A 25,420-nucleotide genomic window follows, 5' to 3' on the forward strand; every position below is an offset into this window, starting at 1 on the left:
TGTAACCTGATTTCTAGTGGTAGGGAGTTACAATTCTTGCTAATGTTACTAGAATACAGGGAGTCACCAGAGCTGTAATAGGTTTTGGAGATTGTGATTGATGCCTTGTTAGTGGATATTAGTTCTCAGTTATTGGAATAGATGGTAATCAGGTCTTATAAGGCTGGAGTTTTGTCAGGTTGGTACAATATTTGGTGAGCTAGAATAAGTTGGCTTAGGGCTAAGGTGTTTGGAAGTTCCAGCCAGGAGAGTTGTTGTAGGGCTTGACAATGGCGGGTGCGGTAGTTGGAGTTTGTGGCGAATTTTGCTATTTTGTTGTAGCATACTGATTAAATTGCTCTTGTTTAGATTAATTAGGGCAGGAGAAGCATACAGTAAGGTAGAGAGAAGCTGGACACGACCTAGGATGATTTTACTGTTGTTGGTTAGGAAGTTTTTACATCTGTAAAGAGTGCCTAGTTTTTTGTGGACTTTGCTTATTGTTTGAGCTATATGTTTTTCAGATTTCATGTTATTGTCAATAATGACCCCTAGTAACTTGGTTTGTGTGACAGAGGAGATAGGAGTATTATCTGACGCAGAAATAGAGAATGGAGGAGTAGGTACTGTTGATCTGGGGGATGGAAGTGTATAAGGTGGGCCTTTTTAGGATTTAGTATTAGCTGGGAGTTTGATAACCAGGTTTTAATGGATGTAAATGCTTCTTGGGTCTTAATGTGAAGTTGTTGGAGGGTGGGGGCAGAGCAGAATAAGGTGGAGTCATCAGCGTATTGAACCAGGTTTGCTAAAGGGGTGGCTTTGTGAAGATTATTAGTAAATATAGTGAAAAGTGGAGGTCCTAGGATTGATCCTTGGGGTACTCCTAGTTTCACAGGAAGAAGGGGGGAAGGGAGTTTTTCCACTGCACAGCTTGTTGGTGTTGGGAGAGGTAGTCTTGAAACCATAGTAGAGTGAGGGTAGTTAGTTAGTTTTAATTGAGAGAGTGATGTTAGAAGTTTTGTATGGGAGATTGTATCGAACACTTTTAATAAGTCAAGGAAAACTGCCGACACTAGATGGCCATTGTTGCAATGCATATTTACTAGGTTACTGAAATGAATGAGTGCTGTGGTAGTACTATGGTTTGGACAGAATCCATGTTGAGTGTCAGCAAGAAGATTGTTGGAGAGGAGATGTGTTAGGATCTGGGTGTGGATACATTTTTCCAGTGGGGAAAGTATAGCTATAGAGTAGTAGTTAATTAGGTCAGTGGAAGTGCCCCCTTTATGCATTGGTATAATATAGGAGATTTTCCAGAGAAGTGGCACTTTTTGTTCTGAGACTAATCTGTTTATAATTATTGATATCAGGTAGGAATGACTTTGGTGGTTATTTATAGGAATTTGGCGGGTAGTTTGTTTAAAGCTAGGGTGGTGGGTTTAAGTTTAATTAGGTGTCTATAGATGGTGTAAGTTGGTACTGGTTTAAGGGTGAAGGAGTTAGGGTTATTTGATGGTTATGTAGTATAGTAGGGGTAGAGGAGGGTGGGTCTGTTGATAACTTTGGTATAGAATTTGTAAAGAACTCATTGACTTGGATTGCTGTGTTTATGGAGGTGGTATCTATGTTTGGATGAGGAGTCTGTGATTTACCTGGTTGGAGAATACTGTTTATAGTGGCCCAGAACTTTTGTGGGTTGGTATTGTGCTTAGTTTGAATTTTGGTATAGTTTTTAGTTTGTCTAGTCTGATTTGTTTTTTTTTACAGTGTTTCTCAGTTCTAAGAATGTTTTCCTATTAGGAATAGTTTTGTTTTAATGCCAGGTGCCCCATGCTTTGTCCCTTTGTTTCATAAATTGCCTAGTGTTCCTGGTAAGCCATGGGGCATAGTTGGTTTTAATGCAGATCTATCTTGGTGGGGCAAGTTGGTTGAGAATGCCCAAGAAGATAGCATTGAAATACTCAACTGCTTCGTCTAGAGGAAGTGTTAAAAGGGGGGACCAGTTAGAGTGTTTAAGGGCTGTATTAAGGTCATCAAACCTGAAGTTTTTAGTGTAGGTAATGTGTTGAAGGGAGCTAGTTCTAATGAGTTTAGTTTGGTCTCTGATAAAAAAAAGTCGGTAATTGGTTGCTTAGAGTGTTAGGTAGTGTACTGAAATTATGAGTGGAAGATGGGCGATTAGTGAGAGTCCAGTCTAGTATTCATTCTTTTTTTGATGTTTTGTCGATCCTAGTAGGGGTTTGTATAGCTGTGAGAAACTGTAGAGGTTAATATGATTTGAGGGGTGGGGTGAGTTAAGTGAAGTCCAATCAATATTGAAGTCTCCTAGTATAAGTGTTTCATGGAGGAGGGTTTCAGATGCCCAATGGAGGAGAGATTCTATTTTGTTCTTATCTCCTGGAGGGATATATGATCCTAAGATATTTAGCTGTTTTTATGTATTTAGTCTTACCTTAGCAAGTAGGACCTCTGCATTATTAAATGCAGGAATTTCTGTGTTAAATAGTTCCACATAATGTTGTTCTGATGTAGGAGTGTAATGTAAATGATGTTTATGCAGAGTGGTCAAACCTTTCTGCACCCTGAAGGTATGACATGTTACTTATATGCACTATGTAAATGGTCACACAACTGATGGTAAAACAGATACATCCTGGAAAGATGAAAACAGTTTTTGCTCAACCTGTGATCTTGTAGTTCCATTCAAACAAGGGGTATAAGGGTCTGGGAATGATAATATCAAGGAAGCAAAATCAGAGAGATAAAAAAAAAACTTTACACGGTGATCATGCATAGGCAACCATCAGATAATTTACCTTTTGTTCAACTCACCTTTACTAAAATGCCTGTAATAACTTAGAAATAAAATAAAAATACAATGTATGTTTTAAACAGCCATTACCTGATTTGCTCACATCAAATGTAGAATTTCCAGTTCTCTGACATTCTACTGTCGTATCCTTTGTTCTTTGATGCTGCGACACATCTTTTTGCCGTCATGGCCACATGTGAAAAACAAGGCCACACGTAGGTCATGGCCACTCATTAAGGCAGTGATCTAAATAGAATGTAGACAAGAACCACTAATCATGGAATGCCACTAATTAATATTAATGTACCTTTGACTTTGCTGCTTGGCTAGCTGACTCACAAGTCTGAGAGTTGGATTTAGCCTCATATTGGCTAATGTAGGCAATTTCTACACAAAACACAGGGTTTTTTTTTTTTTTGCTTTTCACCTTCCCACAGCTGACCATCAGCTGCCACAGGCCTTCTCCTCATTCATGTGGTTTACCAAACCTGCTCTAGCCTCCCTCAGGTTCAATAGAACCATCATCTAGGGCCAGTGAGGAGATCAAAGAGACTGCTGTAGCATCATACTGCTGCTGAGTATTTTAATCATACTGCTGCTGAGTATTTTAATCATACTGTTGCTGAGTATTTTAATCATACTGTTGCTGAGTATTTTAATCATACTGCTGCTGAGTATTTTAATCATACTGTTGCTAAGTATTTTAATCATACTGTTGCTAAGTATTTTAATCATACTGTTGCTAAGTATTTTAATCATACTGCTGCTGAGTATTTTAATCATACTGCTACTATTTTAATCATACTGCTGAGTATTTTTCATCATGTTGTTGCTGAGTATTTTTCATCATACTGCTGCTGAGTATTTTTCATCATACTGCTGCTGAGTATGTTTAATCATACTGCTGCTGAGTATTTTAATCAGACTGCTGCTGAGTATTTTGAATCATACTGCTGCTGAGCATTTACATGATACTGTTGCTGAGCATTTTGCCCTATTGCCCAACACCCATAGGCAACCTCCCAAATAAGAGGAATGCTTTTTGCAGCATAGATTCTGTAGTTTTCTTAATGTTGCTCTCATAGTAAACCCCCCGGGGATGGACAATCCAACAGCATCCACTCACTCCCACCCCCCCAGATGAAAACTCCTGACATGACATCAATAAAGACTGAACCCACAGTGCCTCACTACTTGCATTAGTGTATAAGCTATAATTTTTTATGATACATGCAGCAGCATGGGAGTCTTATACCCTGTTAAAATAAGATGTCGAACATACATAGATGTCTCCATACACATATATACACATCAACATACACATTTAATTTTAAAACTTCTTGAAAAAACAAAAGAGGTCAAAGCTTCTTTTAAAAAAAATGACTTCATCAAGTTTCAACATATTGTTTTTTTCTTTTTTTCTTTTTTTATATTTATATATTTATATAGGACAAGGTGTTACACACAATTTTTATTATAGATTTTTATATGACTGTCTTTTTAAATGTTAATTGTTTGATTGACTTGGTAAATTAAGGAAATGATGTAAAAAATTTGTGTGTATTTTTTTCTGTTCTGATGAAGTTTTTTTTTTTTTAAGCGCGCTTGTTTTGTTTTTTCAAATTAAATTAAAAGTTAAAAGTTTTTTTACAATTGTATACACATACATGCATATCTAAATTAAAATGGATGCATGCATGCATGCAAATATTTCAAGTAGGGCCATTGTAGCCTGCAAATACAACAGAACAGTTGTTCCCATAATAAGTGTCCAGGTTGTTCTTAAAAATATTTAAAGTAGTGCTTTGTTTAATGTAATTTGCTAGTCTATTTCATTCATCAGCTGCTCTCTTCGATAACCAATTAGTGCACTTTTCATTTCTATAGGATCTTCTACAAAGGTTGTCTGATAATTCTCTACTACTTTGTGATAACTCCAAAGATTCCCAAATGTAGTTGTCTGTAAATGCTGTATATACTTGAATAAGGTCTACTCTTAAATATCTATATGAGACAGTCTTTCATAATAACTTAAATTGTCACATCCATTGATGCCCTTGATATATTTTTGCTGTACTCTTTCCAGTGTACTCATGCTAGTTTTCTTATAAAGTGTCATATTCTTGTTCCATACTGAAGTTTGGGACTAATGTAACTAACAAAGAATGATTTGTCATTTCTCATTTCCTATACGTTATAAATCTTTTTTTATGCAACTTGTAGTTTCATAACTGTCATTTACCATTTGATTGACATGATTAGAAAAGCTCATAGCTGGATCTACCCATATACTCAGGTCCTTAAATGAATCTGCAGTTTCAATCACTGTGTGCTGTATTAAATAGTTACCTTTCAATTTAAGTCTCGTAAATCTCATATGCTTATTTTCTGATATATTAATTAGCATATTATTCTCTTGTGAATATGATGATCATTTTAGTCACGTTATTTTGCAGATGCCCTATTTGTAACACATGTAATCAGTTTACCTAGTTCAAGTCATCTGCATACAGACTGTAGAACACCTCAGATGAAAAAGATAGATCTGAAAGCTACAGTCTAAATAAGTGTGGGCCAAGGACAGAGCCTTGTTGGACATCCTGAATGTAACCTCAAATTACACCTCTCCAATTGCTGTATGATACTTGCCATGTCCTATTTGTAAGCTATGCAGCTGTCCATGTTATCAAGAGTACATCAATACCTAGGTGTTCTAATTTATTGATCAGTGTTTTTGTGCATGACCCTATCAAATGCTGAGGTTAAATCTATATAAATTACATGACAGCACAATTTTTCATTCATAGCTGTTATTACATTGTTATAGAAAATCATGTTACAGATGGAAATAGATCTACTTTCAACATATGCATGCTGATATATGGCTTCAAGTCCCAGCCTTTGCAGTTTTGACAATAATTTATCCAATATTACATTCCCCATTGTTTTTCCACAATGTGAAAGTAAACTTAAGGGTCTGTATGTCACTGGGTTTGTCCTACTCCCCTTTACCTTAAAGACAGGTTTAACAATTGCATGTCTCCAAACTTGTGGAATCTCCTCATAATAGCTATAATGGTACTGTAAGTTCTTCTGACATGTTCTCAGGTCATTATTACCAATTCTGTTTCCTCCCTGTGCTTTGTTTGGATTCAGGTTGCATAGTTCTTTTTCAGTATAGTCTAATTTGATTTCAGGATTTGAGGTTAGCCAGATGCCACTAGGAAAAATTATCACCCCCTTTGTGGAGCAAAACTGCTTTGTATAACATTTTGTAAATATATCTATAATCTTTTGTATCTGAGAATACATTTTAGAATCTACACACAGTTTATCAATTTATTTTACATTTGTTGACGGGATTCCACATCTTTTCATCTATAAAAACTCCACATTTACAGCAAAACGTGATGATACAAAAAAAGCAAATGTCATACAATTTACAAAGTTACATATTGTTATTATTAATAGCACATAGGAGAAACATAGCATGTGCAATGAGGAAAAGGAAATAGTACATACCGCTAAAGGTAACATGTGACATCTTAGTACAGCACTAAAGTACACAGTTGTATAACAGCGAAGTATACTATATATTAGTAGGAGGGTCAGAAACAGTTTGTTCATGTTATTCTTCTTGGTTCTACAGTGTTAGATCATAAAGATATATAAATAGTTAGTTTTAATATTCATTTATTGAGGCGTATTCATTAGAATCTTAGATCAGTACACAGTTTATCAATTTGTATGCCTTTATTTCTTCCACATGTTATGCTTCTATAAAATGTTTTCCTGTCATGCTCAATGTCTTTATATAAATTTCCTCAAATATTTCCTGTTCTTGTCTCACACTATGTTTAACTTGTCTGTCCAACTTGTTTATTTCAGTTTTCAAAGTTGTGGTTTGAACTCTTTTCTGTTTCTTACATTTTTTGTCTCTCACCTTAATCAAGTATCTTGTTCTTATGGAAATATATCCTTCTGACACTGTGTGCCTAGGTCCTGATGTTAAATATTTTTTTTACATTCAAACAACTGTTTCAAAACTTTCCATATTCCTTCTGCCGTTTTTCCACTGAATGCATCACTCCAATTAGTTTTAAATAACAACTGTTTTGCTTCCATTTAATCTGTTATTAATCTTCTGTGCATTGCTTTAGATCTCAGTTTGGAAGAATTATCTAACAACAAATTATCCTTTATATCCCCCAAGATCATTGCACATCAATGGTGGTAAAGCTTGACATGAAATAACAGTATGTTCTGTTTCCTGGTAGGCTTTTTTACAAACTGATGCAACTGTTGTTCTTGAGCATATGTTATAAATATTATTGAAGACACAAACCACAAACTCCAGCCAGACTTGAATCCAGTAAAACTTGTTTGTATACCACACAGAAGACACAAAAGGATCCAAGGACAGCAGAAAATATCCCTGTAAAACTTCCTCCTTTAATAACAAGTAAAAACATAAGCGCTTTCGTAGCGATGCTACTTCATCAGATGTATAACAGAATACAGCCACAACCATTTATATAATCAAATTACTAAATCACATGACTAACTAGATTTACTACTAAAAGGTATACTACATTTCAAACTAGTTGATAAAATATATTTATTAACATATAAAAATTAATATATATCTCACAACACAATGTAGCAGCATTACAAAAAAAATATATATATAAAATATAGACATGAAAATAAAATACATAATTCCTGATTTTTGTTTTTATTTTCTGTTTAGGCTTCTAGCTTTCAGCCTAGGTTTAATAGGTATCCTATCTTTCAGGCCATGTCCATAGTCTCCTCTCAATCTTATAATCCATTTAGATTCAATTTGTTCAGTAGAATTATTAATATCTCCTTTTCTAATATTTTCAAAAATGCGAGCTATCACCATGAATTTAAAGAAATGAGAGCTATCTGTACTTAGTATATGTTTTGATAGAGCACTAGCAATACTGCCTTTACTGGCAAGACAATAATGTTATTTTATTCTCCCTTTAAGAGTTCTATCTGTTTTCCCTATATAAAATTTTAAACATATAGGGCAGTAAGCTAAATACACAACATGAGCTATATCACAAGTAGCAAAGACAGCAAATTTATATTTTTATTTTGATCTGGATGATTAAATTCTCCACTGCTATCAATATACTGACAAAATTTACAATGTCCATAAGGTATCGTACAGTGTTGAGTGGACTTTTTCTTATTAATTTTCAAAATACAAAGACATTATTTTAAAGATGTCATATTTTTAAAAATAAATGTAGGTGTCTCATCTATAAGACTATTCGTGACTCCATCAGTGGTTAAAATTTTCCAGTGTTTCTCTATAATGTCAGTATAATTTTTAATATCGCTTGAATAGTGCAGACATATTTTTACACCATTACTTACATTTCTGTATGTATGTATAAAAGTATTAAAACAATTACAGAACAGAGAGGTAATAAAGCTAGACCTTGTTATGGTAAGAAGTATAACAAAGAGAATAAAACAAGTACATACAGAAATGTAAGTAATGGTGTAAAAATATGTATGCACTATTCAAGCGATATCAGATCAAAATAAAAATATACATTTGCCCCTATATGTTCTATCAAAACATATACTAAGTAATAATTCTACTGAACAAATTGAATCTAAATGGATTATAAGATTGAGAGGACTGAAAGATGGGATAGCTATTAAACCTAGGCTGAAAGCTAGAAGCCTAAACAGAAAATAAAAACAAAAATCAGGAATTATGTATTTTATTTTTATGTCTGTATGTTATATATATATAAATATATTTTTGTAATGCTGCTACATTATGTTGTGAGATATATATTAATTTTTATATGTTAATAAATATATTTTATCAACTAGTTTGAAATGTAGTATACCTTTTAGTAGTAAATCTAGTTAGTCATGTGATTTAGTAATTTGATTATATAAATGGTTGTGGCTGTATTCTGTTATACATCTGATGAATATTTTCTGCTGTCCTTGGATCCTTTTGTGTCTTCTGTGTGGTATAAGTTATAGTTTCCTAGCTAATGTTATTGAGTCAATATTATTTCAGTCTGTTTCTGGTAAATTTGAGTCCCCAGACACTATTATTCTTCCCTCCATTCAAGAAATGCATGAATTCCTTTAGGTCATGAGCACTTGACTTTGGTGATCTTTACACACCAACAATTGTTATATGTTCTAGCATGGTCTTTATTGCCACATTTACACATATGTAGTATTGGCGTTATCACTGAATATGTAATAATCACAGGTCTCTTAACTGTCTTTAATCCCAAACATAACACCTCCACCTGATTTTATGTTAGAATGTCTGTAACAGTAAAAACATTTACACTCTGACAGAACTGGTTTCCAGTTATTGTTCTTTAACCATGTTTGCACAAATAATAACATCATCAATCTTGTGAGACTGTAGCAAATTTTCCAATAAAAAAAAGTTTATTATTAATGCTTCTAGCATTAACAACCATCAGAAATGCATCAAATGTTGCTGTTTGTGAACTGTTAAATTTTTGGCTTGGCAAAAATCCTGTATTGTGTTTGTCAAATATACTGCCAAGTATCTGTTGCAAAAATGTTCTTTCCTGATCTCGGTAAGTGCTTGCTATCCCATCTGAACACATGTGTGCCCAGTAGCTTCTGCTCACTATCCATCGCAATCGCACCTCTTTTTAACAGTAAACATCAACAAATCACAAACAAGACAGGATTGTTTTGATAAGTTCTTGATTGTCCTGTCCTGCCTGCGTCTGTTTGAATTTATAGCTTACTAGGCCACTTGGGATGGCTAGAGTTTGCCTGTCTAAAACCCATCCCTTTCCCACAAGAAACAATGAAGATTAAAGGTAAGACAACAAAATATAAATCAAAGTAAATCTTCTTGCCTACAAGCTTTCCCTTCCTTCTTGCAAACAGTGAAAAACAATGGTGAAAAAATAAAATAAAATTTACATTCATATAAAAACTTCTCTTACCAGGCTACTGCACAGTCAATCACAAACCAAGTCAGGATTGTTTAGATAAGCTCTGCACTGAAAATTAACCCGTGATGATTTATTAGTGAAACTATAATGTAAGTAAGAAGCATTTCAGAATTGTCCTCTTCTTCTTCTTCTTCTTCTGTTTTCGGCTTTTCCCAGTTAGGAGTCTCCACAGTGGATCATCTGTCCGCTCATGATTGGCAGTGGAGGCCAACCCCACAGAAGGCATACACACACCTAGGGCCAGTTTAGAGTGTCCAATCCACCTACTGTATGTCTTTGGGAGAAACCCACATGACCACATGGAGGACATGTAGACTCTGCACAGAAGCCACCCCAGCCGAGAATCAAATCGGAGAACCTCTTGCTGTGAGGCAGCAATGCTAACCGCTGCACCACCGTGGCCACCCCCATCTAAAGAATTGTATTGTTTTTTTTTTATTACTCAGAAAATGTTGCTAATCTATATGAGTGAATCTCAATACCCAAGATAACTAAAACATCAAAAACATGTCATAATTTTTTTTTTGTTTTCAAACTACTTACTGTTTTAACATCAGGAGTATAACCAGAGATAATATTACCTGTAAAACACAAATGTTTTAGAAGTGTAGCAATAACACTTTAAAGTAGATTGTAATACACCCCAAGAAACTGCATCCATATTTAACTCCTGTTTCATAAACACCATTATTAAATTGATGCAATTTTCTAACTCTGTAAACTCTCCTGACATCCCAACCTCCTCTAAACAAAACAACACTCTCTCAAAAGCCAGTACCCACAAGTTATTTAAAACTTTTGCTTCTCAAACTGAAACCCTACTCCTCATCTGCTGACAGCCTTCCTCCACTCTTCATTAAGACAGCTGCTAACTCTCTAGCCTTTCCCATCTCCATTCTTATCAACCGCTCTGTAACTGAATCCAAGCTACTCTTTGTCTGTAAACAATTCTATACCTTACCCATTCATAAAGGAGGTAACTTCACTGAACTTTCCAGCTATAGAGTGATAGCAATTCTGTCCCCTGTCTCAAAAATCATGGAGAAATGTATACATAAACAAATCATAAACTATCCAATTCAAGAAAACTTACTTACCTCCACTCAGCATGGCTTCTGTCCCAACCATAGTACCTCTACAGCCCTCTTTCTTTCACTAATTCTATCTCACTAGCTAGAGACAACAACAAACTCATCTCCTGTATCTTCCTACACCTATCCAAAGCATTCAGAATAGTCTCCCACCCCCTGCTCCTTGCTATACTCTCAGACCTAAATCTCTCTAGTTCAATTATCTCCTGGTTTGCTAATTACGTCTCTGTAAACAGCAATCACGTAAATGGCTTTCCTCTCTGTTTTGTCCTCTCTCCATCAAGGTGGGAGTCCCTCAAGGACCAATCCTAGGTCCCTTATTTTTCAACATCTTTACTAATCTACTGTATACTTCCTGTCCACAGTCTTCTCTCCTACAACACGCTGAAGACTCCACAGTTATCACCACTGCTAATAACCTCACTCAAATATCCTTCACATCTATTGAAAACTGGCTAACCAATAATTAGATAATCTTAAATCCAAAAATTACCAAACTTTTGCTCTTTCTTCCCAAATCCCTAAACCACCTAAAACCCTCTTTTTTCTGTCTCATCCATTAACAACACCACAATCACAGCTGAATCACGTACTAAAATAGATGACCAGCTCAAGTTTAACCTACATGTGCACAATTGCATTAAGAAAACCCAACTAAAATTAGGTCGGCTTTACAGAAATAAAAAATTCCTAACTAACGAGACCTGAATCACTCTTTCTCATGCCTACCTTCTCTCTAATCTCTTCTATAGCTAACCAGCCCTCACTGACCTCCAGGCCTCTCTAATAACTAAACTCAAAACCACCTATAATAAAGTTTCTACATCTGCTGATAATCAAACCTGTAAATCCCACCATTGTTACTCTCTCAGGACCCTACACTGGTTAGAATTTACCCACCAACTATTTTTCTCCCAACTACTGCTCATACATTCCATCCTCTACAAGCCCTCCTTCCATCCAGACATATCCTCACTTGTATCCCTATACACACCTTCCAGGACACTCAGAAGCACTAACCAAAATCTACTAACAATTTACAAACCAAAAAGAACAACTGGACAAAATCTCTGTAGCTACACTCCTTCCCTCTCCTGGAACAAACTCCCCCTGGCTATTAGAACTATAAAGCGCCCTCATCAATTCAAAACTGTCCTTAAAGACTTTCTAATAAATACCTGGATATGCCTCTGCAAACACCCTCCCTGACACTCTCACCCTAACATCTATTTATCCTACAAATCACCTCTGTACCCTACTCCCCATCTCTCATCTCTAACCTCCATCTCCCCTTCTCTGCTCACTCTTTCTAACTTTGCTCCTGATAAATCTTTTCTAAAATCTACTATACACCATTGGCTACAACAAGTAAATCCTAGACTGTCCCTTACAGTCCATTAAATAATATCAGAGCATTACTAAATGTCATTAGCGCACTTAATCAATACACTTGCCACTACCTGAGTTAATGAATGTACTAACAACTACTTCTCTAGTTGTGTGAAATAAAACTGTCTTATAAATATTTTGTTCTATCAGAACATTTTCAGAATTATCACTTTAAGAGCTACAGATCATCTATGGTATTGTACTGATTGTTCTTTGTATATTCTCTGGTAGCCTGCATCTGCTAATGACTGTACTCCTAATGTGTTCATGAAATTGTCTTGTATATAATCATTTCCAACTCCTGTTAAATTCTCCCTGCACTCAGTATTCACAAATTGTTACATTACTATCATGTGGTTTCTCAGTTTTAAGAACTATAGCTTTGTCATATTAATTCAACTTGTTTTGTTCTGACCCCCATGTCACTGATGGACAGAGGCTGACAGTAAGATAATTAATCCCCAACTAACACCCCTCCCACATAATCCTTAGCTACCACCTTACTAACATACCCCAGCATAAAGGCGTCCAATGTACTCAAGGACAAAACTGGGTTGGGTTGCACTACAAGGATTATAGAGATCCTGGTGGTTGCCAGCCTAGTACAAACCTATAAACCTATAAAATTTAAATTCAAAGTTGCGGAGATGAGCCACCTGGGATCTACAGAACTTTATCAACTGGCTCAGACAGGCCAGACTTGTTAATTTGTTTACAGATGTGTCAGATCTGTTACCTTTTCTAAGTCATGTTTTGTGCTATGGACAAATCTATACTTCTCATGGTAGGAGGCTTGTTCTCTGTGGACAGTGCTCTCTGAGTTTTGTGTAAACTGCCAGGTGAGGACTGGAAGATGGTGTTATATTTTCTGAGGATAAAAAACAACTAGAAAAGAAGCTGGGAGTATTAGATGGGTGCATAGATCATTTAGAGATGAATTGAAGTGAATAGACATAATAGGAGAAAGTGAGAGTGAGATGTACCCAGAAAGATCTGATCAGAATTTAATTTTGCACAATTTTTGAGAGAGATGGACAAGTATATAGGTGCTAAAAGTGGGATGGGTTAGTACAGAGGACAAAATGGAGAATAGGTTTTAGAAAACTGTTTTCTTCCTGAAGCATGCACATTTGTTGTTAAGTGCCAAATATTTAAGACAGATCATGAACTACTGTAGGTAGGATGGAGGCTGTTGATGGAACTGAAGCTTATTTCAGTGGAAGGCAATGCCCTGTGCTGTTTCAGTATGTAGCACTACTTAGTACATTAGTTTGGTATGAATACTGAGCACTTCATTCATAAAATAGCATCAAAGGAAAATATTTTTAAAAATGCTGATTGTTTTTATATACTTAAGTTACCCTATTAGCTTTATGACTGCTTTAAAAAATATTTTGGAAAATTAAGTATGCAGTGACTGAGAATTTTTCCACTATTCTCCTGCAATGTAAACACATGCCATATGGAAACTGACAGTTCTCCACATGCCTTGTGCTAGCACACCCATGTGTGTGTGTCTGTGTATTCCTGTGCATGTGTGTGCATCCTATGATAGATTAATGCAGATTAATTTCTTTGCTTTGCACCCACTGAGTGTTAAGATAGACTGTGAATTGGATACACAGTTATTTGGGGAATGAATGAATGATAAATATACCGATTTTGCTACACAAGTAAATAGTTTTGCTGTTAAATCATGTTCTTCTCCATAGGCTGTTTATTTGCATAAAATCAACATTCGTTTTTTATGCTTACAGGTGAAACTAGAAGAGGCATTAAATTTGGCAAGTGAGTTCCATAACTCCCTGCAGGACTTTATCAACTGGCTCACACAGGCTGAACAGACCCTCACCATGGCCTCTCCAGCGAGTCTTATTCTTGACACTGTTATGTTTCAGATCGATGAACACAAGGTATTCACAAGAAGTACATACGTAATTCATTCTGATGGCATTGGAAAGTGAAAAAATAGCTTTTGCTTGTTATAGCAACTATACTTTTTCTGTTGAGCAATAAATATTTCAGAATCCTGGTATCTGGTTCGAAAGAACAGAAGGTACTCAACCCCTGATCTTTTTATTTGTACAGATTTTTGCCACTGAAGTGAATTCCCATCGTGAGCAGATCATGGAGCTTGATAAAGCTGGAACTCACCTTAAGTACTTCAGCCAAAAGCAGGATGTTGTCCTAATCAAGAATCTGTTGCTCAGTGTTCAGAGCAGATGGGAGAAGGTAGTACAGAGGTCTGTGGAACGAGGGCGTGCTTTGGATGATGCAAAGAAGCGAGCCAAACAGGTAAAAAAATCCATTTCACTTATCAGTTTTGTCAAATTATAGTGTGTGTGCAGGTTTGGCAGCTTAGCAATGCTGCCCTTCATAATACTTCCTACAAGGCTTGGGTTGGGACCTTGGATTTATGTTGACTGGCCCCAGAAAGGGGGAAAGAGAAATTACAGTCCTGGACACTTTTACATCAAGGAAGGATTACTGGTGCCTATGAGGCACATGAATGACTGCTGGTTATAATACTGTAGGAGTACCAGTTGGCATGAATAACTGGTAGCTGGATAAGCTATCACCACAGACAGACAGACAGACATAGACACATATACACTCACACATTATCACCACCTTCTCTCAAACTGACATAAATCTTATTTGTCTGTTTAATACTTTAAAGTGTAATGAACCTGTGACTAACACAGAGTCCCGAGGGAAATCCAGGAAAAGAAGTTTATAAATAGTGGGCAAAATAACTTTAAAGAACCCCAGTTTTTTATTTGAAATAACCACAAAGAGAACAAGTGGATGAATTAGAAATGTAACTTTTCTACTTCATTTGAATGTGTTATTGTATATTTTTGTAATCTGTAGGCATTTCTTTATTTATAGTACACATAGTCAGTTTGTAGACCATTACAAAAATAACCAAGAAATCACCTTTAAAAGCTCCCTTCGGCCTAGAGGAGATCAGTGCATGATAGAGCAGGTGTGGATTTGAGGTTTCCCGTTTAATTATCTAGGTATACCTGGAAGCTGGGAATGGTGCTACTCTATTTGATATGTTGTGGACGTTTGTTCCATTGGTGGGGGGATGCATTAGGATATGAACTTATTACATCAGCATATCTTATATGTTTGTTAATAAATGTTGAATATTTTAACCAGTGTAAAGAAGCATTTATTCTATGAAGGCATAAAACTCAAGGAGCATGTTGTGTATCATCTCTCAAAATTTTAGACACAGTTCATCATGGAAGAGGCTATAAGACATGAAATGCAGAAAGATAAGTGCAGTGGACCAGAGCTAAGAGAGTTTGAGATATTTAATACCCTGATTAATGAGGTCAGAGATAATACATTCCATAGCTTTACATATGAGGCTAGTGAGACCGATGGGTCTGTAGTTACCAAGGTCTGTGATTGGGTCAAGGTTGTGTAGTGGAACTGCAGTGCCTGTTTTCAGGGCTTTGGGAATATAACCAGTGAACAAATTTAGACTAAGTAGGAATTTGGATAATCTGTATGTGGTAAACTATCATCAAGTTCTTAGCTGTTGCCAGGGCTGAGAGGGCTTATCCCATAGTAATTATAAAGGGCAGCAGGGACTGTGGAATTTGTGGAATAGTTATAACTGTATATGGAATACATTTTTCATTAACTTTGTCAGCTAGGATATTTGCGGTTTCCTTTGGATCAGTGTGTGGGTAATATAAGTGTGGACTAGCTACAAACATTGTTGAGTGTTAGTTCTTAACTTTCTGTCTTGGTTAAACATAAATATGTAGTTATTTTTGGTTTTATTGGCTATTTTAAGTTGATATTCCCCTATAAGGTTCCTAATGGTATCCTTCAACTCTTTCCTAGTTTGCTTAAATGTGTTGTGAAGGTGGATAAAATGGGACTTTTTATTAGTGTTAAGTCATTTCTTTCTTTGTTATACAGTTTGTTTATATGGGTATTCCATTGTAGGGGTTTGCTTTTAAATGTTCTATGTTTTACACAGGTAGAATCGGCCTTGTAACAATCCAACTGTTTAAGTGACAGTATAAGTCAGTGGGACAGGCAGCATCTTTAGCAACAGGCTCCATTAAAGGAGGATTACAGTGGAGCTTATTTAGGCCGTCAATTACTTAAAGAGGGTTTGCTTTTGAGAAGTCCCTAAACAAAGACTTATCTAGAGGTATCCAGTTTCAAAGGAAAAGGTCACTCACTTGATTGATGGTCTGATTTAATGAGGGAAGGTTATAAACATTGAGATGTGTAGAAGGAGTTATGTCTGTGAGAACAGGATCAAGGCTGTTTGGGGCTCAAATAAGATGGTTAACTTTTTGTACAAGGGAATTAGCATTTACAATGTCAAGGAAGGGTTAGGGACACCAGCTATTAGCAGTGTAGATCAACCAGTGCAATGTTGGGTAGTTGAAGTTTCCCAGTATAAGGGTGTTGGGATTAGTGAGGAATTTGACTAAGGCATTCAGATAACTGTTGTGGTTGATAAGGATATAAAGTTTGTTTTATAGCTATCAATAAAATGGTAATTAATCTTGTTTAGGATGATATGGACATCAGGGTCCTAATTTGGGGTCCCAAAGAAACCGCTATGAGGTGATGGTATATTTGGCCAAAACCAATAAACCCCTGTGATTGCCAGTATGTCTGAATACATGATGGAGACTAAAAGCAGGAGTAAAAGATGTGCTTTCATTGCTTTGAAACCATGTTTTTTCCATCATAATTTTGTTGCATGGGTCTGTAATTTATAGAACACTACCAAAGCTACTAAATTCGTACATTAAAACCATTTGATTTTTCTCAACAGTTACATGAAGCCTGGACTAAACTAATGGAATGGTTAGAAGAATCAGAGAAGTCATTAGATTCTGACCTTGAAATTGCCAACGATCCTGACAAAATTAAAATGCAGCTTACACAACATAAGGTTAGTGGATACACTGTTTTATTTATTGGGGGTGCATGTTTGGAAAGTATTGTTAAAAGATTTTGTGGTATATGATTCTCTACAGAACAAGGTAATTACTACAAATCAACAATCATCATTGCTTTATAAAAAAAAACTGCCTTATTTAAACCACGAGTGTGAGACTGAATGATAGTGGTTTTAAGTATACAGTTTTGATGGCAGGACTTTCATAGGTGGAACTTTTGTTCTGACTAAAAAATCTTGATATAAATATGCTGTGACTTGTGTTGTAATGGTATTCTGGTATTACCAGGCACTTCAGTGTCACACACATTTTTCAGTGAATACTTTTCATACATCTGATGTGTTTTATTGTTCGATGGGGATCCTTTACTTGTTAGATAGTTCGTATTACTGTATTATCTTCTTATGTATACATTTAACATGTTACTAGTTAAAGACCAGTTTCTGGCATTTCCACAGTTACAGAGCTTCAAGGCACTACCCGCGGTGGTGGTGCTGCGGTAGCATTGTCGCCTCACAGTAAGACACTGTCTGGTTCGATTCTCAGCTAGAGCGTCTTCTGCATGGAGACATGCGTGAATGGGCGTACCTTCGTTGAAGGTTGTGCGTCAGGGCTGGTAACTCGGCACGTAAAAATCAACTACCAATCATTAGCGGACCGGCGTTCCGCTGTGGCGACCCCTAACCAGGAAAAGCCGAAAGATACAACAACAGAGCTTCGAGGCACTCTTAGTCAGCAGGCCATGAATTTGTGAAATACTGCCACCAGCAGGTGACACTCTACAGGATTTTTCTTTTTCATAAAAGCAATATAGGTGCTCATCGTTCTGATAATAAATGTTCATGTCTTGTGTTGATGGAAACATGCCCATAAAGGGAGTGGACAGCCAACCTTTTCAGGTCGTTTATATAACTGTGGTGCATTCTTGCATAAGGAAAATGTTCGTCAGCCGAATATTCTGTGCAATTATTTCCCAGTCGACCAACACAAAAAGTGCTTCCTTCACTCATTAGATGTTAGTATTTCTGAGCATGTATTTATGATGTTTGTATCGCCAAATAAAGTACAGCTAGGCAGGCATTCTCCTGAGTATTAGCCTTTAAGAACAGTTTATGGCACTAATTTCTCATAGCGCTTCTATAATTTGAACTGCACCAAACTTACTCATGCACAAGGCATTTTTGCACTAATTAGGAGGTATGTTCATATTCTTTGACTTGAGCTGAGGTCTGAGGTAGTCAGGAGTTAATCAGTGCTGTGTTTGTGTATCCCATGATGGTAGCAGTCTTACTGCCTATGGATAAAACATGGATTTTGTATTTTATTTGTATGTGTGGACTCTGATAACTCTAATTCGTACTCCTTAATCTGCTGGTTTTTGCCATTATTATAATTTTTATGAGTTACAGCTTGCTTTAGCTATAACTTGCCACAGTCTGCCATCATTTAGGACATTGCAACTATGTAACACTGTTACATTGTGTATGTGATTTCCAGGTTATGTCCCTGAGATGTCTTTTCACTCTGCTTCAGCTTGCTATACTGCAACATAGTATCGTTGCATAACATGGTTAGCGTGGAAACAGATTTCTTTAATTTTAACCTGAATTGATACTTTTTACAGAGTGTGTCATCCCATTTTTGTGGGTCCTGGCGCTTTAGAAGCATTGTGTCATGGATTATCACTTTACATTTTTAGAAATGATTTCCAGGGGTGTTTCCTTTTTTTTTTTCTTTTTTTTTTCTTTTTTTGTTTGTTTGTTTCAAGATCTTTATGAACCTAATATAGACAATCATTGTTCTGAATTCAGGACATGTCAAGCTCTGGTTCATGTGTTCTTGGTGATTTTGGACTTCTTCCTGTCCTGATTCTCACATTTGCAAATTGGGACATTGGTTTTCCATTAGTGGGATGCACTCTGTTAAAAACAGCAGCTCAGTTTAACTGTTAGTTTATGCCATGCCATGTTGTTTTTTATTTTGTAATTTAAACCTGTTTTGTATGGTATTGCGCAATATTGTGACTCAGACTACTTCCTCTTTAAATAAGCTTGCATAGTTCTTAGAAGCTTCCCAAAAATATCTAAAAGAAAAAAGAAAATGTTCTGGTTTCTATTTACTGATACAAGTCAGCATAAGAACTCTCTGCTCAGGCAGTGTTTAAATCATATTGATTTTATTGTATTCTTTGAATCACACTCATCAGAAACGTGGACCATATTTTTGCTTGTGCATCCATTCATTAGAAGACATTCAGTTTTAATGTAGCCAGTGCCCATATAGCTGGCTATCTTCCAGTGCCCATATAGCTGGCTATCTTCCAGTGCCCATATAGCTGGCTATCTTCCAGTGTCCATATAGCTGGCTGTCTTCCAGTGCCCATATAGCTGGCTATCTTCCAGTGCCCATATAGCTGGCTATCTTCCAGTGCCCATATAGCTGGCTATCTTCAATGTTCTCTTTTCTCAGAAGTATGGAGTCAAGTCAGTAACCTGATGTCCATATCTAAAGTCTGTTAATGAAATACCCAAAACCCACAAATCTGGATTGTATCAGCATTAGAATTAATTCATTCCTTTATATGATATCTACCTTATAAAGGTTAGTTGACAGATGGACAGTTTGTCAGGTGCAAGACATGAACTAGTCCTGGATGGGATGTTGATGTATCAATAGTCCTATGATAGATGCACATGCCTGTGAGAAATCTGCAGTATCACTACTTCATGAATGGGAGGCCAGAGACCTTGGTGAAAATCCACTTATTCCGGGCACTTTCCAGCTCAATTCAACCTAAATGATTTTCTGAGTATGTTTCCCAGAAGTGTTTACTTAACATGTTATTTTTCTTCTTCTTCTCCGGTGTTATTTTTCACTCTTTCTAGACATCGGAAATCCCAGCAGCTTTCTTTCCACTGATTTTGTTCATCATCTATGTGATTTGGAGACTTGTCTACATGTATACATTTAGTTAATTCAAACACACATTGTCAGGATGTATTTTCCCTGAAATGTTCATTCCTACCTAGGAGTATTTCAGTGGAGTCTTTAGACTAGACAGCTTAGCTGTGCCAAAGTCATAACTGTCTACCGTTGTGGTAAGATCTTGGATAGTTTTATTTTTGTTCAGGCACAGCAATTTATTTTATTAGTGCGGCAGCTGGTGCAGATGGTTAAGACTGTGAGGTATAGTTTCTGTAGGACAGGGTTTGATTCCTTCGGCCCTCATTTTGTGTGGACTGAGTCAGTTAACCAGATGTTGCTCCCAGATCACCACTGAAAAAGGGCTGAAAGGGCTGTATGTCCAGCGGACCTACCTGGTTAACAAGTCATTTATTATTATTATTATTATTATTATTATTATATTATATTATTATTATTATATAGTCATGCTAAGCACTAAATCAGCATCCAGGGTCATATAAAACTGTCTTATTTGCACTGGCTCCTGATTACATGCCACTTTGTGCAGTTAAATGCTACAGTAAACTTTTGTGTGAGTAGATGGCATAAGGCATGAAGAGCCATGAAATCTGAAGATCTAGTCAGTTTCTCACAGTTATTTTGATTTAGAGATTATAACATCCAGCACATTTTTAAAGCATTTATTCAGATCAGCACCAGCTCTAACCATTGTTCAAGATAAAAAAAAATCACTTAACTTGCCTTTCTTTCTGTCTGTTCAATCTCTACCCTAGATGGCACAGTGCCATTTCCAGCAGTTCATAACTGAAGTGTTTTAAAACGGCCAATGTATGAGGCGACCTCAATGTTTGAATGTGCATTGTATTTGCAGATGATGCAAAACACATGCATCCTTACTCAAAATTGGCAGCTGTGGTGAAGTGTCTGAGAGACTTGTCCCCCAGAGGACAAAGTGCAGTAAACCGATCCTACTTGCAGACGTTCCTTGTAAGGTCTGTGCTTTTACTGGTATAATTTAATGTCACGGTTGTATTTCAGACACAATTTATTTCCTTTTATAGATTTTTCAGAATTCCAGCATGACATAGGAAGTCTTTCTAGTTCTGGCTTTCTAATTTGATAAAATCTCTATCACTTTTGTCATGGTCTGATACCTGACAAAGGCACAGCTATGTATTTTATCAGTAATGCCTACAACTTCTCTGTTTCACAATGGATGCCTTCATCCCACTAGTGATATCACAGTTCACATGGCTGTCGGTTTGCTTCAAATGTTTAGTGCAGCAACTTGAAGCATGCAAGATAGCTATATTTATATCTATCTATAAAAATATGTTTGCAATATGACATATATGTCTTTTTTGGTGGAACAAGTGGTCAAATATCAAATGATAGCAGTGTGCAGTCATTACTTTGAGCAAGAATGGAGTACAGTGGGACTGGGAATTTGCTTTTTTTCCCCACTGTTGTGCAATCTTGAAGTTGATATATGTAAGCAGTGGTGAGGGGAAAGTAGGCCCTCACATGGTTAGTGCAAGGGGGTTGCCTCCCTACAAAAATGTTGGTATTTTGAATATCAATCATTTCAGATTAATGTTTTAGTGTTCAAGGTTGTGAGTCTTAGATACTGTGTATGACACAAATATAATATGTATATCTGTATACGGAGAAATAGAAACACACACACACACACACACACACACACACACACACACACACACACACACACACATGTGGAACAACAGTTAGCATTGCTATCTAATACCATGTGATTCTCCAGCTCAGTTCTTGGCTGGAGTGCCTTCTGTGTAAAATCTGTGTCCCAGGGATCGGTCTTGGGGCCTTTGCTGTTTGGGATATACTTCTCAGAGGTGCAGGCCAAATCTAGTGGGCTATGGCTGACCAGGTTTGCAGATGACTGGAAGCTGTGTGCTGTCATCAATTCCCCCTAGTGATGTGGACATCCTCCAAGAGGGTTTCACCCAAACAATTGACTGGTGCCATTAACATGGCCTCAAACTGAATGCCAAAAAAATGCATCATCATCCATTTTGGGAAGAATGATGTCCCCACAAATTATCACATTAATAGTAAGGCACTAAGCATGCAGTTTAGTCAGGAGAGACTTGGGAACCCAGGTTGATAGCAAACTGACTTTTGACCACTGTATTGTGTTTGTTGTACGGAAAGCTTTCTACTTGGCCCACCTCATTAGTAAGGGGTATCTCATCCAGGGACAAGGTGGTCATAACATCCCTGTATTCTTCCCTTATAAGACTGATTATTAAATACAATGCCCCTTTTGGCATGTACCTCACAAAGCACATGCAGCAGCTGGAGAGACCACAGAGATTCCTCACTTGAAGAATCCAGGGCCTCAAACATCTCCCCTACACAGATAGGCTAAAAGCCCTGTCCCTCTACTCAGCCTCCTACAGACCCCTCAGAGGTGACCTCTGTCTGGCATACAAAGCAATCTCAGAGCCATCCCTGATGGGACTGCTTCATATCTGCAAGTTAAGCTGCACTCAATTAGCCCGCACGCGAGGCCTCAACCTGGTCTGTGACATCAATAGGACTTATGGCAGGACAGATTTGTGTCCCTGAGACTCCTCCTTTTGTGGAATAGACTCCTCCTACACGTAAAGCAGATTACCTTATTAAACCTTTTTAAGTGCAACCTGGATAACTGGATGGGGAACAGAAAATACAACCCTGAGATTCCATCTATGTCCCTGCTGGACAGTGGCATAGGGTGCTGACTTGTTGGAACATGGGCTAAAGTCTTGGCTAGGCTTGTAAGGGGCTCAGGGCCAATAGCCTAGTAACTTCCTACAATCCTATTATCCTATGTCCCAGCATCTGCATAGGCCTATGTGAATTGCCTTCATCCCACATCCCCAAAGATGCTCTGGAAGTAAAGTGATGATATCCTTCTATTCAGTGTTGCAGTATTCTTTACATATGGGTTGTATTCCGCTAGCAACCCGACATCTGGTTGTATACAAATGCTTCAAGCTACTGCCTGTATGTGGGATGTCGCACGTAGGCTCAGTGAACATCAGCCATAAAAGGGATGTCCGCACATACAATCTTCAGAACTTTTTCGCCACCATTCGTAAAGGTTGACTCGTACGTTCGGTCTGTAGTTGGAATCTGTGTTGGGGATTTATTTGCTTGCTTCTGCTTTTTGTTATTGTTAATGTCATCCAGAAAGGGCAAGTGTAGGTGTGGAAGGCAAATTCCACATAAGGATAATCACAAGCTCTGTTTGTTTTGTTTAGGGCCTACCCATGGCCATTGGCCCTGTTCTATCTGTCAGGCCTTCGTCTCTAAAACCTTGCATAGCCATCTGTCTGCTTTAAACTTATATCTTGAAAACCAGAGGCTTAAACGTCTGGCTAGGGAATCGATGGAATGTTCTGTGTATTCCTTTGAGCCATCCTTGAAGAGGAAAGTGGCCAAAGCTAGGCCAGAATCCTCTTCGACTGCACCTTCTCTCTCTGAGGTACCCCTTGAGATTGGTGAAAACCCAGTGGTACGATTGGAGGTAGGGTCCGTCTCTCAGATGGGAACTGCATTGGAGGCCATCAGGAGTGTGGATCCCAGCGCATCTGAGTCCATGCAGATATCCGGTTCAGATCATTTGGGGAACCATGGTTACTGAATTCTGAGGACTCGGGAACTGCTCCGGTTTCTTTGCAACAGGAAGCTTCTGCCATTCAGCCTACATCATGCCTTGCTCCTGCTTCAGAGAGACCTTCTAAAAAGAGACAAAAGACAAAACATTTTGTAGTACCTTCTATCCCTATGTTGGACTGGGAAGTTTTTTCTCAAGGTCTTAGTAAGGTCTTGATGGCCCTCAAGCCTCCAGCTTCGGTTTCTCCTATTTCTGGCCCCGCCTTCTCCTCTTACCTTGTGCTGCAGTCAGGTTCTCAGAAGTCTTTCTGTGCTAATTCTGCCCAGGATTCTGACTCAGAGGGGTCTTCCTCAGATGAAGACTCCTTAGCATATTCCACCCAGATACCTGCCCCTTTGGAATGTACTTCCCCAAAGGAAGATGAGGGAATTCTTTAAGTGGGATTGTTCTGAAATTTCAGAGGGGCAAAAGAGATACTATGACTTGCTTCAGGTGGAGGCCCCTGCACCTGCACCTGTCCTTTCAGTGCTTCCAGCCTTCCTTGATGCCTTTACTTCATCTTCCAAGACCTCAAATTCACAGGCACCAGCTCCCAAAAGACCTGACCATTTCTATAAGGTCCCTAAGGATTGCAAATTTCTTTTCAAATGTCCTTCAGCTGACCCAGCTGTAGTCTCCATCACTTCTGACAAATCCTTGTGAGTTTTCCCTATACAAAATTACTTCCTTCAGACAAGGAAAGTAAAATTTTAGAGAGGTTAGGTAAAAAAGTCTACATGTCTTCAACCCTTGCAATCAGGGCCATTAATTACCAGACTCATACTTCTAGGTCTTCTCAACCTTTGGTATCCCAAGCTTCTCAAGCTCTGTCTCAACTTCCAGAAATAGGGGCTAAGACCTTGGCTCTTTCTTTTTTTAGCTGCATCTTCTCAAGTTTCTAGACATTCCCTTTAATGCAGCTATGATGCTGTAGAAGCTTCCTCCAGGTCTGCAGCTTCTGCTGAGATACTCTTGGCTGCATCTACAGGCTCTTCCAGATGACATCAAGGCAAAATTGCTTGATGGTCCTTTGGATAATTCTGCTCTCTTTGGAAAAGGTACTGCAGAACTCTTTAAGACTCTCAAAGAAAAAGTTAAGTTCCAGGATCTAAAACACCTGTTAGTTTCTCCAGTTCCTAAATTACATAGGAACTTCCCTGCTAAAACTCCTTTTTTTAGAAAACCTTCCAGGTCTTCATCTTCTTCAGCCCCCTTGTGTTTTAGGCCACATAAACCTGGTAGAACTCCTCAGTCTAAGACAGGTATTTCTGCTTGATCTCCTCACAGCCCTTTCAGGCCATACCAGGCTGTCTGTGACATCTTTCTACTGCTCCAAGAGTTTTCACACAGCGTATAGCCCCAGCTATTGCTTTCTTAAGGCTGAAAGGTCTTTAAGTTTACCATTACCAGGATGATCTGCTTTTTCTGGCCAGCACTCCTTACCTTCTGCTTCAACACCTGGATCTAGCTATTCCGTTTCTACAAGCTGGGGTTCACAGTAAATTAAAAAAAATCTGCTCTTATACCAAGTCAGGATCTAATTTTTCTGGGTTGCAGGTTCAGAATGGATTTGATTATGTTTTTTC

At 37.5% G+C, this 25,420-nt stretch overlaps 1 protein-coding gene across 3 annotated transcripts in view; it reads left to right on the forward strand.

Annotated features, from left to right (window-relative positions):
• The window catches only part of DST (dystonin), a 4,096,730-nt gene that overhangs the window by 3,760,045 nt on the left and 311,265 nt on the right, over nucleotides 1-25,420 (forward strand). For all 3 annotated transcript variants that reach the window (XM_044063350.1, XM_044063347.1, XM_044063348.1), the window contains 3 exons: nucleotides 14,039-14,194; nucleotides 14,370-14,576; nucleotides 17,104-17,223. In XM_044063350.1, coding sequence (XP_043919285.1) covers nucleotides 14,039-14,194; nucleotides 14,370-14,576; nucleotides 17,104-17,223 — 483 coding nt within the window. The remainder of the gene's footprint in view (nucleotides 1-14,038; nucleotides 14,195-14,369; nucleotides 14,577-17,103; nucleotides 17,224-25,420) is intronic.

The sequence above is a fragment of the Protopterus annectens genome, chromosome 2.part1 (genome assembly GCF_019279795.1).
Source record: "Protopterus annectens isolate FY-2018-M chromosome 2.part1, PAN1.0, whole genome shotgun sequence".
Lineage (NCBI taxonomy): Eukaryota > Metazoa > Chordata > Ceratodontiformes > Protopteridae > Protopterus > Protopterus annectens.